The sequence below is a fragment of the Trichomycterus rosablanca genome, chromosome 18 (genome assembly GCF_030014385.1).
Source record: "Trichomycterus rosablanca isolate fTriRos1 chromosome 18, fTriRos1.hap1, whole genome shotgun sequence".
NCBI lineage: Eukaryota > Metazoa > Chordata > Actinopteri > Siluriformes > Trichomycteridae > Trichomycterus > Trichomycterus rosablanca.
The window spans coordinates 2,556,497-2,575,701 of NC_086005.1; the positions used below are offsets into that span (position 1 = coordinate 2,556,497).

The following is a 19,205-nucleotide window of genomic DNA, read 5'->3' on the forward strand; positions in this document are numbered from 1 at the left end:
GTGTCTATATAACATCTGTGTGTGTGTGTGTGTGTAGGTGTCTATATAACATATCTGTGTGTGTGTGTGTAGGTGTCTATATAACGTGTGTGTGTGTGTGTGTGTGTGTATAGGTGTCTATATAACATCTGTGTGTGTGTGTGTGTGTAGGTGTTTATATAACATCTGTGTGTGTGTGTGTGTGTAGGTGTCTATATAACGTGTGTGTGTGTATAGGTGTCTATATAACATCTGTGTGTGTGTGTAGGTGTCTATATAACATCTGTGTGTGTGTGTAGGTGTCTATATAACATCTGTGTGTGTGTGTAGGTGTCTATATAACATCTGTGTGTGTGTGTAGGTGTCTATATAACGTGTGTGTATAGGTGTCTATATAACATCTGTGTGTGTGTGTGTGTGTGTGTGTAGGTGTCTATATAACATCTGTCTGTGTGTGTGTGTGTAGGTGTCTATATAACATCTGTGTGTGTGTGTGTGTAGGTGTCTATATAACATCTGTGTGTGTGTGTGTGTGTAGGTGTCTATATAACGTGTGTTTATAGGTGTCTATATAACATCTGTGTGTGTGTGTGTGTGTGTAGGTGTCTATATAACATCTGTGTGTGTGTGTGTGTGTGTGTAGGTGTCTATAACATCTGTGTGTGTGTAGGTGTCTATATAACATCTGTGTGTGTGTGTGTAGGTGTCTATATAACGTGTGTGTATAGGTGTCTATATAACATCTGTGTGTGTGTGTGTGTGTGTAGGTGTCTATATAACATCTGTGTGTGTGTGTGTCTGTAGGTGTCTATATAACATCTGTGTGTGTGTGTCTGTAGGTGTCTATATAACGTGTGTGTATAGGTGTCTATATAACATCTGTGTGTGTGTGTGTGTGTGTGTGTGTGTGTGTATAGGTGTCTATATAACATCTGTGTGTGTGTGTAGGTGTCTATATAACGTGTGTGTATAGGTGTCTATATAACATCTGTGTGTGTGTGTGTGTGTGTGTAGGTGTCTATATAACATCTCTGTGTGTGTGTGTGTGTGTGTGTGTGTGTGTGTGTGTGTGTAGGTGTCTATATAACATCTGTGTGTGTGTGTGTAGGTGTCTATATAACGTGTGTGTGTATAGGTGTCTATGTAACATCTGTGTAGGTGTGTGTGTGTGTGTAGGTGTCAGATTACAGGACTGGCAGAGCTTGGCATGGCTGCGCCGTTCTTGGTACTGGACCTATTGTGACCCTGACCAAGATGAAGCGGCTAGTAGAAGTGGATAAATAAATGAAGAACATTACACTGTAAGGCTTGACCTGGACATGCTTAACCTAGTGGTTAAGGTACTAGACTAGTAATCAAAAGGTCATTGGTTCAAGCCCCACCACTGTCAGATTGCCACTGCTGGGCCCTTGAGCAAGGCCCTTAACCCTCAATTGCTTATACTGTCACAGTACTGTGAGTTGCTTTGGATATAAGCGTCTGCTAAATGCTGAAAATGTAAATGCAGTTGATGTATGGGATACTGTACCTGTGTGTGTGTGTGTGTGTGTGTGTGTGTGTGTGCAGCTACTTCAGCATTTCAGAATGAATGGCAGCAATGTAAAGCCTGTGTGTGTGTGTGTGTGCCTGTCAATGAGAAGGGGTGGAGACGCTGAGCCGTGATTGGCTGACGTTCCTCGGTAGCCATGAGAAAAACGTGATTCGGTCTGCAAAGGCACTGCAGCAGAGACTGCAAAGAGAGAGAGAGAGAGTGTGTGAGAGAGAGTGAGAGAGCAAGAGAGAAGGTGCGAGAGAAAGAGAGAGAGAGGTAGAAAAAAGAGCAAAAGAGAGAGAGAGAGAGTGAGAGAGAGAGCACAGGGGTGGGTGAGAGAGCAAGAGAGAGTGAAAGAGAGAGAGCGAGAGAGGCTGAGTCAGACTAAAAGGGAGGAAGGGGCGAGAGAGCTGAGCCGAGCAGAAAAAGGAAGGGTGGGCATCGAAGGAGGGTGAAAAAAGAGAGAGCGCGATCGGGAGTGGATGCCAGCCATAAGACTGCAGCGTTAAGAGAGAGCGGACGAAGAAGAGAGAGAGAGAGCGAGTGAGAGAGCGAGTGAGAGAGCGAGTGAGAGAGCTGACCGTCGGAGGAATGGCTAAGCGGATGGTCAGCGGACGATCTTGAAGCAGGAGAAGATTCAGGACGGAGGAGAGCAGGAGAACCTCCTCCATCATCAGTCCATGTGTCAGGCTGTGACGCAGTCTCCTCCATCATCCCTCCACCTCCCCTCCCGAACCCTCGGCGGGGATCCGTCCGTCCTCCGCAGCATCCCTCCATCAGCGCCCGGGTACCTGGACCAGCGTGCTTTAGGTACGATCTTATCTTGATCTGGGGTGGATGGGAGGCTGGCGGCGTCATCATCGTTCCCATCATCTGCATCGTCGTTAACATCATCATCGTCTGTGTCATCAGCATCATCGGTGCCAAAGTGGATGCCACAGCAACTGGGCACACACACACAGGTGTGTACGTGAGTGTGTGTGTGTGTGTGTGTGTGTGTGTGTGTGTGTGTGTGTGTGTTTCATTCTGTTAACCTTTTATTTTAGGAAACTGTGGCTGTTATGCTACCTTCATGTGCACTGTAATTCTATGTGCGTAAGTGTTCCGCAGACCTGACGGACAGAATAAGGTGTGTGTGTGTGTTCATGTTCCGATAGGTTTGTTGTGTACTCGACGTGGATGATAACTGTAAAGCTGTGAGGCTGCATGTGTGTGTGTGTGTGTGTGTGTGTGTGTTCATGTAGCAACATTCATTCATTCATTCATTGTCTGTTTTATCACAGATTTATCCTGATCAGGGTCTCAGTGGGTCAGATTCCCTAGTTAAAACGTGGGAAACACCTCGGACAGGTCGCCAGTCCATCACAGGGCACACACACAACAAACACACACACACACACACACACACACACATACTCACAGCAAATACACACACACAGACACAACAAACACACACACACACAGACACAACAAACACACACACACACACACACATAGACACAATAAACACACACACATAGACACAATAAACACACAAACATAGACACAACAAACACACACACTCTTAACAACAAACACACACACATACACAACAAACACATACATACTCACAACAAATACACACACACACACATAGACACAACAAATACACACACACATAGACACAACAAATACACACACACACATAGACACAATAAACACACACACATACACAACAAATACACACACACATAGACACAACAAATGCACACACACACATAGACACAACAAACACACACACATACACAACAAACACACACATACTCACAACAAATACACACACACACACATAGACACAACAAATACACACACACATAGACACAACAAATACACACACACACATAGACACAATAAACACACACACACACATAGACACAATAAACACACACACATAGACACAACAAATACATACACAACAACAAGCACACACACACACTCTTAACAACAAACACACACACATACACAACAAACACACACATACTCACAACAAATACACACACATAGACACAACAAATACACACACACAACAACAAACACACACTCTTAACAACAAACACACACACGCTCAACAAACACACACACAACAAACACACACACAATAAACAAACACACACAGACTCAACAACACACACACTTACTGCAATTTCAGTAGCTCCAGTTGTTCTGACTACACGTGAGGAAGGAAACCAACACAGATGCGGGGAGAACATGCAAACTCCACACAGAAAGGACCCAGACCACTCCACCTGGGAATCAAACCCAGGACCTTCTTGCTGTGAGGTGACAGCAACATACAGTCAGGCCAAATGAAGCTCCTAACAATGACCCAAAGTGTGTGTGTGTGCCCTGTGATGGACTGGCGACCTGTCCAGGGTGTTTCCTGCTTATCACCTGACCCACAGTGACCCTGACCAGCAATTTTTCACCTCTAGTCGCCTGAATCGCTGATCACTCATCGCCCTGCGTTCACACCGGCAGCGTCATCGTCGTCTGTGGGTGTTTGGTTGCCACGATTGAACTGACACCAAGCAAAAAAATAAGAGAACAAATGCTGTGAGAGAAGCGGCTCCATATCGTGATGCTCCCACCGCTATACTTCACAGTAATTCTGTCTTCTAGCTGAATTAGTATCAGAGAGTTTTACTTTGGTTTCATCTGAGCAGTTTTATCATCTCTGGGTTTAGGTGTTAGCAAAATAGTTTCACGAGAGATGAAGTGACCTGTGTTGCTTTTTTTTTTTTGAGTGTGTAACTGTTGTTCCTGCTGCTTTCCAGTCATCCTGAAACTGTTTTTAGGTCACTGCTGGCTTTTTTCACATTTTAAGCATTAATCTTGAAGCACTCAGGTGCTGCACCTGTCCGGGGACGACGTGTGGTGCTGTGAGCTTTCCACTTGCGGATTATTGAAAGAATTGTCCCTGCACGGATGTTTGAGGTGTCGATGTGACTCTTTTGTTATTTGGATGTGGTGAAATAACTTTATTTGTGATATTTTTTTAAAAACTTCTTCACCATGACCTGCTACTCATCGTGTGAAATCGTTTGTACCGATAGTTTCGTCTTTTATGATAAAAACAGGTGCATTTTACACAAGAACATTTTTATCTGGATGTATTTGATGTTTGTCTGCAGCCAAATTTCTATTCCTCTTCTTTGGCACCCAGTTCAGTCCTGACCAATCAGAGCTCATCCCTACACACGATCGCTTCTTTTCACCTGTCAGGGGCGAGGTCTCCCAGAGCACAGTATCTCATGTGGAGAGCCACCGATCCACCAGTCAGCAGCTCCAACCTGAAATCAGATCTGAAGCGTGACTCACTGTCATGTTGACTGTACAGTCAGTGATGGACTACACAGGGATGAGATTTACAGACGAGCGATTTACCTCCAGGATTTCATTTTTAGCAGGAACGCGTCTGATTCATTATCAGATTGTTTTGTTCTATTTGTTCTGTAGATACGAGCCTTTTTTTGCTTGGCGTCAGTTAAATCGTGGCAACCAAACACCCACAGGTGACGATGATGTGTGAACACATGCCGCTTCTTTTCACCTGTCAGGGGCGGGGTCACACAGAGCGCAGTATCTCATGTGGAGAGCCACACTGCCATCCAGTCATTAGAGGCCGCACTTGCACCAGAGTCAAGGAACCCTGTTTTAGCCGTCGTCCCTCCTCCTACAGACACAGCCAGTCGTGTGTTTGAATAGGCGCCCGTCTGGCTGATAGCAGAGCTGAGATTCGAACTCTAGAGCTTAAGATCTCATCACTGGATGTCACATTTAGAATTTTACTTATATCATAAACGAACTGAATCATTTTCTTATTTAATCTAAATACATTTCGTTCATATCTGTAAGTTTTTCATTCCGACTGCTCATATTTAGGCGTCGCTACAGTGGATTTGGGTTCGAATACCAGACTTGGCACAGTTTTTACTCTGGATGCCCTTCCTGACAAGACCCTCCTTATAATATCCGGGCTTGGGACCAGCACTGAGAGCGCACTGACGAGTTCACCTCCTAATGGCCGGGCTGTTTCAGCCCTCACTCTCAGACGTTAGACAATCAATCACGTCCATGCAGACGCCCGACCGGGTAGCAATCGAACCCTTGATCCTTAGATCTCAGTATTAGTGGACTAGCGTTCTAAATGAAAATTTGTTTCCTCTCACTTCATGCAGCACTTTAGTCCAGCGTCCCCAACCTTTTTTGCACCACAGACCGGTTTCAAATAAGATATAATTTCACTTACCGGCGAGCATAATAGAAAACACAAAGTGCATAACGATACTGCTCACCAATGATGGAAATCAGTGGGATGTTCACTGCAGCGAGATGCTCCCACCTAGTGGTGATAGGAGACAATAACACCCAAAGTGTGTTCCTAAAGTCCAGTTACTCTGTAACTTACGTAACTCTAATTATTTATTCTTCCTGTGCAGCCCAATAATAAATGACACACAGATCGGTGGTTGGGGACCACTGCTTTCAACAACAGATGTTTTTGCAATGCATCATGGGAGAGATTTAGGTGTGGAATTAGACTCCAAACGAGCAGACGGAGCTTCAGTGTTCATACATGACATGAACAAAAGTATTGGGACGCCCCTTCATATAATTGAATTCATGTGTTACAGTTACAACAGTCGCTAATAGGTGTAATAAATCAGTTATATAAAGGAAACTTTATGCTTCTAACTTTGTAGCAACAGCTTAGGGAAGGACCTGTTCTACTGTACCTCTGTGCACAAAACAAGCTCTATAAAGACATAAAGAAACTTCCTGACCTCTGCTCTACTGAGCAGCTCTGGAACGAACCGGAACATCAACTGAGCTCCAGCCTTTCAAATGCTCTCTTGAACGGGCACAAATTCCCACAGACATGCTCCAAAATTTTGTGAGAAGCCCTCTCAGAAGAGCGGCTCTTGTTTTCTTTATTTTAACAGCATTTATTTTTGAAATGAGGCGTCCAGCAAGCTCACGGTCAGGCGTCCAGATACTTTTGGTATTCGATACGATGTTCTGGACAGACGTTCATGCATCTTAGCTTAGTGCTGCTCTGATTGCATAACCTGCACTGCTGCTGGCGCATCCCCCCTCCCTGCATGCAACACACACACACACACACACACACGGTGACTGAACGGCCTCCACACCTCACGCGCTGATGAACGTACAGACCAGCGCAGCATCTCGGCTGCTTTATTGTTCTCCGCACAGTAATTAGCGTCAGGGCTAATGGGTTGCTTTGCTAGCGTAATGAGCGCCTGGACGCGCGGGGTAATCAGTGTGGTGGGTTATTAGCGTAACGTGGTTTGATATAAAGAGCGCGAGAGAAGTGCGAGTAAAACGTGTATACACAGACCGAGCATTTTATTAGGTACACCTGTCTGATATGTACCTTCATTCATTCATTGTCTCTTACCATTGCTCCATCCTGGTCAGGGTCCCGGTGAGTCTGATGCATCACACTTGCCAGTGAACATGCAAATCAGTCGGGTAATCGAACCCAGACCCTTCTTGCTGTGAGGAGACACTTCGAGGCTACCACTGTGCCACCCAACCGACACGTACATTCACGAGTTATTTAATGAGCTACAATTACCATACAGATGAATTTTGTGGGTATACAATGACTGACTGTAGCCCATGTTGGTCTGTTCGTTCTGCCGCCCCCTTTCTACTCCAGTCTAAGAACTGGAAAAAGGCATTAATATATTCAGAAGGTTTTGGACTGTGTCTGTGGGGGTTTGTGACCATTCATTTCAGTAGCTCCATGTTTTTGCACTTGAGGAGAACATACCAATTCCACACAGAAAGAACCTTGGCTGCCCGACCAGGGAATCGAACCCAGACCCTTCTTGCTGTGAGGTGACAGAGCCACCCACGGTGCCACCCAACCGACATGTACATTCATTGATTATTTAATGAGCTACAGTTACCATACAGATGAACGTTGTGGGTATACAATGACTGACTGTTGCCCATGTGTTGGTCTGTTTGTTCTGCCACCCCCTTTCTACTCCATTTATCAATCGAAATGAGTGGAATGAAGACACAGGCATTAATATATTCAGAAGGTTTTGGGCTGTGTCTGTGGGGGTTTGTGACCATTCATTTCAGTAGCTCCATTTGGCATGACTGCATGTTTTTGCACTCGGGGAGAACATGCAAATCCACACAGAAAGAACCTTGGCTGCCCAGCCGGCTGGGGAATCAAACACAGACCCTCCTTGCTGTGAGGTGACACTTCGAGGCTACCCACTGTGCCACTGTGCCACCCAACCCATACATACATTCACTGATGATTCTATAAGCTACAATTATCATACAGATGAATGTTGTGGGTATACAATGACTGACTGTAGCCTGTGTTGGTCTGTTTGTTCTGCCGCCCCCTTTCTACTCCATTTATCAATCAAAAGGAACCCTTTAAGCCCCTAAGGATAGTGAGTGAAATGAAAACACGGGCATTAATATATTCAGAAGGTTTTGGACTATGTCTGTGGGGGTTTGTGACCATTCATTTCAGTAGCTCCAGTTGGCCAGACTGTGGGGAGAACATGCAAATCCACACAGAAAGAACCTTGGCTGCCCGGCCGGGGAATTGAACCCAGACCCTTCTTGCTGTGAGGTGACACTTTGAGGCTACCCACTGCACCACCCAACCGACACATACATTCACTGATTATTCTATAAACTACAGTTATCATACAGATGAACGTTGTGGGTATACAATGACTGCATGTAGCCTGTGTTTGTCTGTTTGTTCTGCCGCCCCCTTTCTACTCTATTTATCAATCGAAATGACCCCCTAAGCCCCTGAGGACCAGATAAAGTGTGGGTGGTGTGTGTTCTCAGCACTGATATGACCGCGTATACAATATTTTCAGAAGATGAAGGTTTTGGACTGTGTCTGTGGGGGTTTGTGACCATTCAAAATCAAACAAAGTTCTTTCTAACTGTCAGCTGTCAAGGGCTTCTGTGCAGGGTGCTAGAACTCGTCCACATCAAGGTTCTCAACTTGCTCAACCCCTCTCTGTTCTTTTAAAGAGGTCCACTAGATTTTGGAACATGACTGCAGGAATTGGCTTCCATTTATCCACCAGTGGACCTTGTACATGACACATAACCCTATGTTATGGTTGACTGGTGAACTATAGGACCTGAGAGTGGTGGACCAGTCTGACCTGGGAACTGACCGCACCTCAGTACTTCCCAAGGACACACACCTTCATTTGTGTGTGTGTGTGTGTGTGTGTGTGTGTGTGTGTGTGTTGCATCAGCGACTGCAGGAGGAACAAAGAGTTCCCGCTGAACTGCAGGCAAAATGGCTGACACATGCTCTGACATTCACTGAATTATTAAATGCTGCTCGCTTCACACACACACACACACACACACACACACACTAATCCCTTCATTGTTGATGGATGATGTGCACGTGTGTGTGTGTGTGTGTGTGTGTGTGTGTGTGTGTGTGATGGTTTTGCTCTGAGGTGGAATCTAGCGGGAGATGAGCTGCATCGCTGCAGTCGCTGCATTCACACACATGCATGCAATCACCAAGGCAACACACACACACACACACACACGTGTGAGCACACATTCACACATTTACATGAAATCGTTTACACACACACACACACACACACACACACACACACACACACAATAGAGAGAAACAGAGAGGAGCGTTACATTCAGATACACTATAGGGCCAAAAGTATTTGGACACCTGACCATGAGCTTTTTGGACAAACGGTATTAGAACAGAGTGACCTCTGAGAAGGCTTTGAAGTATGTCTGTGGGAATTTGTGCCCATTCAGTCAAAACATGACAACGTTTAAATCATATGGCCGGGCATTGAAAGGTTCAGTTGATGTTCCGGTTTGTTCCAGAGCTGTTGAGTGGAGCTGAGGTCAGGGCTCTGTGCAGGACACACAGGAAACAGGGGCACAGTCATGCTGGAACAGGACAGGGCCTTTCCTAAACTGTTGCTGCAAAGTTAGAAGCATATCATTTCCTCTATACGTATATATGATTTATTACACCTCATAGCTACTGTTGTGGCTGAATTAAAAGCGGTGTCCCAATACTTTCATCTATATAGTGTGTTCTAGTTTGTGTGTGTGTGTGTGTGTGTGTGTGTGTGTTGAGCCCTTGATACTGAGATGTGATCAATACACACCTGGGTGGATTCACAACTGTTAAGCCGTCTTTATTTAGAGATAATCGCTCTTAATGTGGTTTGGTGGAGTCCAACAAGATAGTGCTACCTATAGTAACACACACACACACACTCCATTTACTTATACACACAGACACACTCATCCATCCATTCACATTCACATACACACACACACACACACACACATTCATCCAATCACATACACACACATTCATAAGTTCACACACAGACACACACACACACACACACAAAAAGAGAGATGCACACAAACACATATTCATCCATTCACATAACCACACACACAAACACTGTAAAAGTACAAAGATAAAGAGATACAGGCTGAAAGGGGTCAGGAATGTTCTGGGTGGTTGATGTGAATGTGTGTGTGTGTGTGTGTGTGTGTGTGTGTGTGTGTGTGTGTGTGTGCAGGACTGAGTCAGGGATGCACAGGGACGTTCTAGATCTTTAAAAATATTGAGCGCTGGAGCATCCTCACTGTTTATTAGCACCGATGGGAGTGAAGAAGGTAGGTGTGTGTGTGTGTGTGTGTGTGTACTTTCTGCTTCTGTGGAATGCGATGAGATCTAACATTCGAGGGAACACTGCACTCCCAGTTTAAATGAATGTGAGGCCTGGGAGTGTGTTTATTCCTACACTGCGATATCAGAGTGTGTGTGTGTGTGTGTGTGTGTGGTTTGTTGGGCTCCACTAATGTTCATTTTGGAAAAAAATTCCTTATAATAAAGTGATTTAATTATATGTGTGTGTGTGTGTGTGTGTGTGTGTGTGTGTGTGTCGGGGTGTTGGTGAGATGATGGGCTGAACGTTCCTCTTACATTCAAACAATTTTGGATTTCATAGGGGCGTAGTAGCCTAGCGGTTAAGGTAATGGACTATTAATCAAAAGGTTGCTGGTTCAAGCCCCACCACTGCTAGGTTGCCACTGTTGAGCCCTTATTTTTTTGCATTTTCTTCCCATTTTCCTCATGATTTAGGGCACTCAATTTTGTCTTCCACTGCTGAGGGACACCAGATTGCATCTGAGGAGAGCACGTCGCTGTACACGCCTCTTCCGACACGTGTACAGCCCTCCTCTTCTCGCCCATGCTTTCTGCACAGGCGTCTCTTCCACCAATCAGGGTCCTTACACAGCGTATGAAGATCCCACCCACCCACACATGGTCCGGCCCCCACCCTGCAGATACAGTGGCCAATTAGTATCTGCTGCAGGCACTGCCTAGCCGACCGGTGGCAACGGCGAGTTTCAAACCAAGGAGTTCAGAATCTCTGTGCTGGTGTGCTAGTGGAATATCCCGCTGCGCCATCTGGGCGCCACCACTGTTGAGCTCTTGAGCGAGGCCCTTAACCCTCAATTGCTTAGACAGTATATCGTCACAGTACTGTAAGTCACTTTGGATTAAAGCGTCTGCTAAATGCCGAGATCGTAAATAAATCTATTCACAATATTATGTACGGTAGATGGTGAAAGCTTTGAGAAATCTTGAGCTGATTTGTGTGTGTCCCATTCTTTTAGTCTGTCGCAGTCATTAAATTAAAACTTGTATTATATTTAGTCAGTAAAAACATTGACATTTATTTCTTTGTATCAGTTTAACAAAGATTTCATAAAACAGGCGCCCCCTAGTGGGCACAATCAACAGTGCCTGCAGCAGACAAAATCGGCCACTAAAGTTTGCTGGGTGGGAAAAGACGGGACTAATAAGGGAGCTGTGTTAGTAGTCTGAGGCGCCTGTACAGAAGTGGAGGAACGCGGAGATCAGCGTGTGACTCTCCGTGCGTGAGACTGGTGCACGAATCCACCAAAACACGGGTGAATAAGAAGGGGTCGGTGGACCATGGACGCATCAGAGGGAGCGTGGGGCAGGCGAATATACCCTCCTCGTACTCGGACACCATCAGGATCCCCAGCAGTGGAAAATGAATTGGCTGTGCTAAAATCGGGAGAAAAAGGGAGATACGATACACTACACAGACAAAAGTATTGGGATGCCCCTTCTAACTTTTCAATTTCAGCCACAACAATCACTAACAGGTAATAAATCAATCATATAAGGGAAATGAAATGCTTTACACTTTGCAGCAACAGTTTAGGGAAGGCCCTCACCTGCTCCAGCATGCCTAAAACTCCAGTGTCCTGCACAGAGCCCTAACTTCAGCCCCACTCAACAGCTCTGGAATGAACCGGAACATCAACTGGGGCTTTCTTTACCAGCATCAGTGCCCAGCCGTACAATTTAAACTAAATGGGCACAAATTCCCACAGACATATTTCAAAATCTTCAAAGTGAGAAGCCTTCTCAGAACAGCGGCTGATTTTTGAAATGGGACATCCAGCAGGCTCATGGTCAGGTGTCCAAATACTTTTGGTCAGACCCAACAAACGCCAAGGCATGTTGGCTGTTCCTATATATAGGTGACTTTGTGTATTCATGTGGCACCACACCCACCCTCCATTTCCTCAATAAAGCCCTGCATACGTCCACTCCGCCACCCCTCTGCCCCTGCTTCCCTCCACCCCTCCGCCCCCCTCCCACTCCACTCCCCGCCTAGTGCTGACTGGGTTAAACACACACTTCATTACATTAGCCAGCTCTTCCCGGCCGTCGACGGTCCACCGCGCGCACCGGTACAGAACCCATCAGCAGAACAGCCTCTTATATAACTGCATCCGGCGGGGGGCAGGTTCTCAGAGTCACCCGACCTCCGTACATCCGTCTTACGTTCTGTTCTGTGATGAAATGAAACAGGAGAGCTGAATGCTGAGACACTGTGTGCTCCTCAGAGATAGTGAGAACTAAGATCAGCTCGAGTGATTAACCACCGGGAAACAAAGCGTGACGTGAACGGTGGGGTCAGTGAATGCAGCACGGCGCCGAACATGTTCATCTTATCGACATCTCCCTCCAAAAATGCAGACGGTCCGGTGATGCGCTGTTGGCATTTTTCTCATATTTTCCAGTGTCCAGGGTTGTACTGTCGCCTCACAGCAAGAAGGTCCTGGGTTCGATTCCCAGGTGGAGTGGTCCGGGTCCTTCTTTTCCCCGTGTCCACATGGGTTTCCTCTGGGTGCTCCGGTTTCCTCCCACAGTACAAAGACATGCAGTCAGGTTAACTGTGTGTGTGTGTGTGTGTGTGGTGTGTGTGTGTGTGTTTGCCGTGTGGTAAACTGGCGACCTGTCTGGAGTGTTTCCTACCTTTTGCCCACTGAATTGCACCCACTGCAACCCTAGTCAGAATAAAGTGGTGATAAAACAGACAATGAATTAATGACTGTGATTGTTATTATTATTATTTTAATATTATTATTGTTATTATTATTATTATTATCATTATTATTATTATTAATATTAATATTATTATTATTACTATTATTGTTATTATTATTATGATTATCATTAATAATATTATTATTAGTATCATTTTCATTATTAATAATAATATTATTATTATTATTGTTATTATTATTATTCATTTTATTATTCATATTATTATTATTAATATTATCATTATTATTCTTTTTTAAATTACTATTATTGTTATTATAAATTTTGCTATTATTATTATCATTATCATTATTAATATTACTATTATTATTATTATTATTGTTATTAATACTATTATTATTAGAATTATTATTATTATTAATATTATAATTTTTTATTTATGTTATTATTATTACTATTATTGTTATTATTATTATTATTATCATTATTAATATTATTATTATTAGTATCATTTTCATTATTAATATTATTATTATTATTGTTATCATTATTATTCAGTTTATTATTCATATTATTATTATTAATAATATTATCATTATTATTATTTTTTTAATTACTATTATTGTTATTATAAATTTTGCTATTATTATTATCATTATCATTATCATTATTAATATCACTATTATTATTATTATTGTTATTATTATTATTATTATTATTATCATGAATAATACTATTATTATTAGAATTATTATTATTATTAATATTATTATATTTTTTTTATGTTATTATTATTAATAATATTATTCATTATTAATTATTATTATAATTTAAAAAATTATATAAAATCCATTTATTTAATGTTATTATTAAAATAATTAAATGTAGTTATTTTGAAATCAGTAGATCATTTTTTATTGGTAGTTTGGTACCATGTGATTATTTCTTACATTTCATCATATTTACACATTTTATTTAATTACAGATTATTTTTTATTTATTTATTTATTTGTATGTGTTTTGATGGAGAATTAATTTCATGAGCAGATTGAAAGTGGGCCGGCCATTTTCTCCTCCAGATCTCATGCGTTCTGACGCCCACAGAGATACCAGCTTGTGCTAATGGCAGATGCACGCTTGTGTGTGTGTGTGTGTGTGTGTGTGAGTGTGTGAGTGTGTGTGTGTGTGTGTGTGAGTGTGTGTGTGAGTGTGTGTTTATTTTTGGCGCTACCTCGCAGCTCTGTGAATGTGAAAGATTTGAGACTCAGAAAATGGATGACAGCACAAGGAGGAGAAAAACGAACGTAATACAAGAACGTTTCTGAATTACGATGATTTGTATTCAAACCCGGATCTCAGGGGTGGTTGCCAGGTGCTACACAAACATGAATGACTGCGATGGATTGGCACCCTGTCCAGGGTTTTCCATTATTATCCATCTCTGTTCAGGTGCTTTTGACCAGCTGGTCAGCAGAGGTCACAGCAGCAGCAGCAGCGATGACGAGTCCTTTCGGCCTACCCACCATCAGACACAGCCAATCATGTCTGTGCAGGCGCCTGGTTGGCCGATCGTTCTCTCGTCAGTGCTGCCACACCCACCCTGAACGACCTGCTAGGGGCGGGGTTTTGTGTGTGGAGAGCCACGTACTGCCATCCACGATCAACCAGCAACAAGGATCCTCGTTGTTACAGACACACAGCCAATCATGTGTCTGTGTAGACCTGGCTCGTATCTCATCCGGTCACATTTATTTAAGGTGGTATTTTAGATGTAAGGACACTGTGGGTCTCACAGCAAGATGTCTGAGACTGTAGGGACCTTAAGATCCTTTAGCGTTCCAGCATGACTCTACCCCTGTGCCCACAGTGCCCACAGTGCCCACAGTGCTGTCCATAAAGATACAGTTTGAAGAGTTGTACTTGTGCACCCCAGGATTTTCCCCTCCATCACAAGATGACCAAAAATACATGGACACCCCTTCTAATGATTGATTTCAGGTGTTTCAGCAGCACCAATTGCTAACCTGATTATAGAACCAATTATATATGTGCTTCCAACTGTGCGGCAACAGTTTAAGGAAGGCCCTCTCCGGTTTCATGTCAAGCCGGACCTTTCCGACCAACATTAAATGATCTGTTGAGCACAAATGCATGCAGACACAGTCCGTAATCTTGTGGATGGCCTTTCCAAAAGTTCATTCATTCATTCATGGTCTGTTTTTACCACCGCTGTATCCTGGTCAGGGACGCGGTGGGTCTGATTCAGTGGGCGAAAGGCAGGAAACACACACACACACACACACACACACACTCATACCTAGGTATTCTCAGGTGCCCTGACTGTACATCTCTGTACTGTGGGAAGAAATCGGATCACCCGAAGGAAACCCACACAGACACGGGGAGAACATGCAAATTCAGATTGCTCCTCCTGGGAGTCGAACCCATGACCTTCTTACTGTGAGGTGACTAACTCCTGTTTTATCTTAAAGCTCATGGTGCTAAAAATGGCATCTCTAACAAGCTCCTGGTCAGGTGTCCACATAACTTTGGCCATATAGTGTACAAGGGTTTATTTGACTATTTCTTGTTCCCAGTTTGTTGACTTTCCTCCCAGTCCAGCCCAGAATCAGCAGCCCTGTGTGTATTTATAGGAACAGGATGGTGAGTTTTGGAAGGCGTTGTTCTTCTGACGTCACAAGTTTAAAGCCGTGAACGTGATGAGCGATAAAAAGCGACTCTAAAATAAAGTGTGTCTGCCGTTGCTGTGTTCTCTCTCTGTTCTGTCTTACATTCAGCATGTAGGTCACCTCACTTCATCTCCAAATTTACATCCTGACTGGTACTGTGTCAGTCCTCCTCACGACTTCCTGTCCTCCTTAATACCACATGACTGGAGTCTGTATGTTAGTAATCCTTTATTGTTTTTTATTGTTTTCCCTCCTCTGTTTACCCCTGGTGGGTACTTACAACCATTTATTGGCCCTTATTAAAGCTCCTCAGGTGTTTATGATGATCAGATCTGCAGAATTTACCACAATCAGCCCAACATAATTAATAGATCTCTCACCCTCACATATCCAACTGTGAAAATAGGCATCGTCATAGACATTTTGGAGAGCGGTCCTAATGTTTTGGCTCATCTGTGTCCACAAAGGGTTAAAAAATTTAATATTTTTACCTCTAAAGAATCAAGAACACAAGATAGTGTCAGAAGATGTTATATAAGGGCCGCTCAGGTGGCACAGCGGTAAAACACACGCTAGAACACCAGAGCTGGGATCTGGAACACATCGTATCGAGTCTCGGCTCTGCCTGCCGGCTGGGCTGAGCAGCCACATGAACAACGATTGGCATGTTGTTCAGATAGGGGTCTCTCTCATAACTGATGCAACTACGACCTCTGCTGGCTGATTGATGGCACCTGCACAGAGATGGGAATAGAGTGAGTTCATCAGGTGTGTTTCTCCGTACACAGGGTTGATCCTCACTGCCCACGTGTCAGAGGGGGCCTGGGTTAGCTTCGTTCTCCTCAATCAGAGCCGGGATCGGGATGGAGAGGAAGCATGACGCAATCGGGCAATTGGACGCGCTGAAGTTGGGAGAAAATGACATAACATGACATAAACAAAAATATATGAAAGATGTCATGTACAATAGAAGAATATAATAACATGAAAGGCGCTTGGGTGGCAGAGTGGTAAAGTACGCTGGCTCACTATTTATTTTCAGCGGTGCTATCGGCCAGTCGTGCGTCTGTATAGACATATTCGGCTAATGGTCATAAACAGCCTGGTCATTGGGAGGTGCACTTGACAATGCGAGTTCAGTGCAGGTCCCAAGCCCGGATAGAAATAGGAGTGTTGATGATATTAAAGCTACAAAGCAAGCTCAGGGTCAATCAGGTGTCCCAATACTTTTGTCCATACAGTGTAGTACAGTTCTCCTCATGACTGTTTAATGTAACACGACTGTTTTGTTTTTGGAACAGGACAAGAATCTACCTAAAGCAACAAACCAGAGAGAGAGAGAGAGAGAGAGAAGATCTGGCTCCACTCCTGGGACATTCCTGGACTGGTCATATCACTGAGGAGTCAACACACGCCCTCTTAGACCAACACACACCCACAAACAGCTCTTGAGAAATCCCAAGCCGTGCCAGACCAAGTCTAGACGTTTCAGATATTTCTGTTCCCTCAGAAAGCATCACCTAAAAAGGACAGGATTCCTGGGACATTCCTGGTCCTGATACTGGACAAGCAACCATCGTTCCTCCGGCTGAGGAATCACTTCTTAAGGAACTAGCGCTCTGAGCCAGCTAGATGTTACGGTCACCTGCATAAAACACTGTCAAGAAACCACCCACAGTAACAAGCAGGGAGCGGACTTTACTGGTCATACTGGTGGGTCACTGAAAAGAAGACGCACAAACTTTTGGAATTCCAAGCTGTCCCGTACATTAGAAGAAAAGCTTCAGATACTTTGATCACCTCAAAGTTGGAACCTACTAGATTTGTCATAAGGACCATAAAGACTTCGGTCAACACCCATAAAGAACGAGGACGGTGTAGTGGTCGCACCGTTAACTGGACACGGCAGCTCTAGACCTTTGGTTCCTTGAGGAACCTTCAAAGACTGTAGAAGGACTTGTCTCTATTTAGACTAGCGTTTCAGGTGCTAATGATATCTGTGCCACTATAAACTAGACGTTTGTGTTAATGTGAGCCTGAATATTACGTTTGATTTATTTTATCGTGGTTAAATATCGTGCTGTGCCATTTCTGTATGAGAGAAGTCGTCGTATCACTGGACTGAAGAGAAGACTTCACGCTGCTACCTGCTTCGACTTCGGAATCAAGACCAGAGCCTCTACTATCCTTTAGGAGTCTCAGGACGTAACCCAGGTCCATACTGACCCACACCGGGCGAAGACAGACGAAGAACGATGGACAAAAGCATGCGCCCCTACGTCCCTTCCAATGGCTGAGTGTCCGATAATAAAGACGTCCGTTACGAGGCTGTAAGTCGAACACCACACCCCTGCAGAGACCACCCAACTCCTCCCAGAGCGAATGTCCTGTCTCCGCCGCCAGCCTGTGATCATCCCAATGGATACCGTCAAGATCATCCAGTCGGAGAAGTTCTCTCGGGAGTGTCCCGTCCCCGTGACCCAGCCTCGTTACGCGCCCCCTCCACGCGTCGCCTGGGACGGAGGTGGCGAAGGCGAGGTCATCGTCAACCAGGCCTGCAGCGACCTGGGCATGGAGGTCAACGGTAACACGGTGATTAAACCACGCCCTTTGGCCTCGTCCCCGGCACCGATCCTCCGGCGTGAAGCGAGCTACCTAGCCCAGCGCAAGGCCAGCAACAGCGAGATATGCTACCACCAGTTCCACTACAAGATGGACGACGTGATCGTCAACCAGTACGTCCTGCGCTCGTCGTCCACCTCGTCCTCCTCCTCGTCCTCCACGTCTTCGGGCCCCGTGATGCCCTGTGAGCCGCTCAATTGCCCCACCTGCGGGCACATGTACAACTTCGCCGGCAAGCGCCCCCGGATCCTGTCCTGCCTGCACTCGGTGTGCGAGGAGTGCCTGCAGATCCTGTACGAGTCCTGCCCCAAATACAAGTTCATCTCGTGCCCGACCTGCCGCCGCGAGACCGTTCTGTTCACGGACTATGGTCTGGCCGCGCTCGCCATCAACACCAGCATCCTGAGCCGTCTGCCGTCCGAGCCCGGAGGGGCCGTGCAATGGGGCGGAGACGCCGACCGCAGCTGCTACCAGACGGTGCGCCAGTACTGCCAATCGGCCTGCACCTGCCACATCGCCAACCCGCTCTCCACCTGCGGCATCATGTAGACGTATATTCCAAGCAATCCACGAGGTGGCGCCGTTCGAGCCTGCTGTTCCGAAGCCCTCCGTCCTAGCCCCAACGCCGACGTATCTTTAGATCTTATTAGCGCAGACGGCTGCTGTCTGGACTTTAAAGAAAGCGAGAGACACTTTGTGCGAGAAGCCAAGTAAGATGTTCTATCAGAGTAAATGTATTTTATGTACGAACCCACCGACCCCTCCTCCCCAATCCCCGTTTCTCTTGTTTGGATGTGTTCGCCATCGACATCTATTCACATGGGAATGCCAAGGAGACTTTGTCTCCCCCTTATCCTAAATAAAATAAAGCAAATAAATAAATCTAAATAAATGTTTGCTTCGTCTGAAC

The 19,205-nt window shown here is 44.9% G+C and overlaps 1 protein-coding gene across 2 annotated transcripts; it reads left to right on the forward strand.

Annotated features, from left to right (window-relative positions):
* Positions 1–2,000: 2,000 nt before the first annotated feature.
* Positions 2,001–19,187, forward strand: rnf208 (ring finger protein 208). Of its 2 annotated transcripts, none has more exons than XM_063014110.1 (2): positions 2,001–2,472; positions 16,975–19,187. In XM_063014110.1, exon 2 carries the CDS (start codon positions 18,056–18,058, stop codon positions 18,842–18,844), a length of 789 nt encoding a protein of 262 aa, XP_062870180.1. In that variant the 5' UTR covers positions 2,001–2,472; positions 16,975–18,055; the 3' UTR covers positions 18,845–19,187. The 2 variants fall into 2 exon arrangements, with proteins under 2 accessions (XP_062870180.1, XP_062870181.1); XM_063014111.1 differs by having other exon boundaries at positions 2,001–2,320.
* Positions 19,188–19,205: the final 18 nt, after the last annotated feature.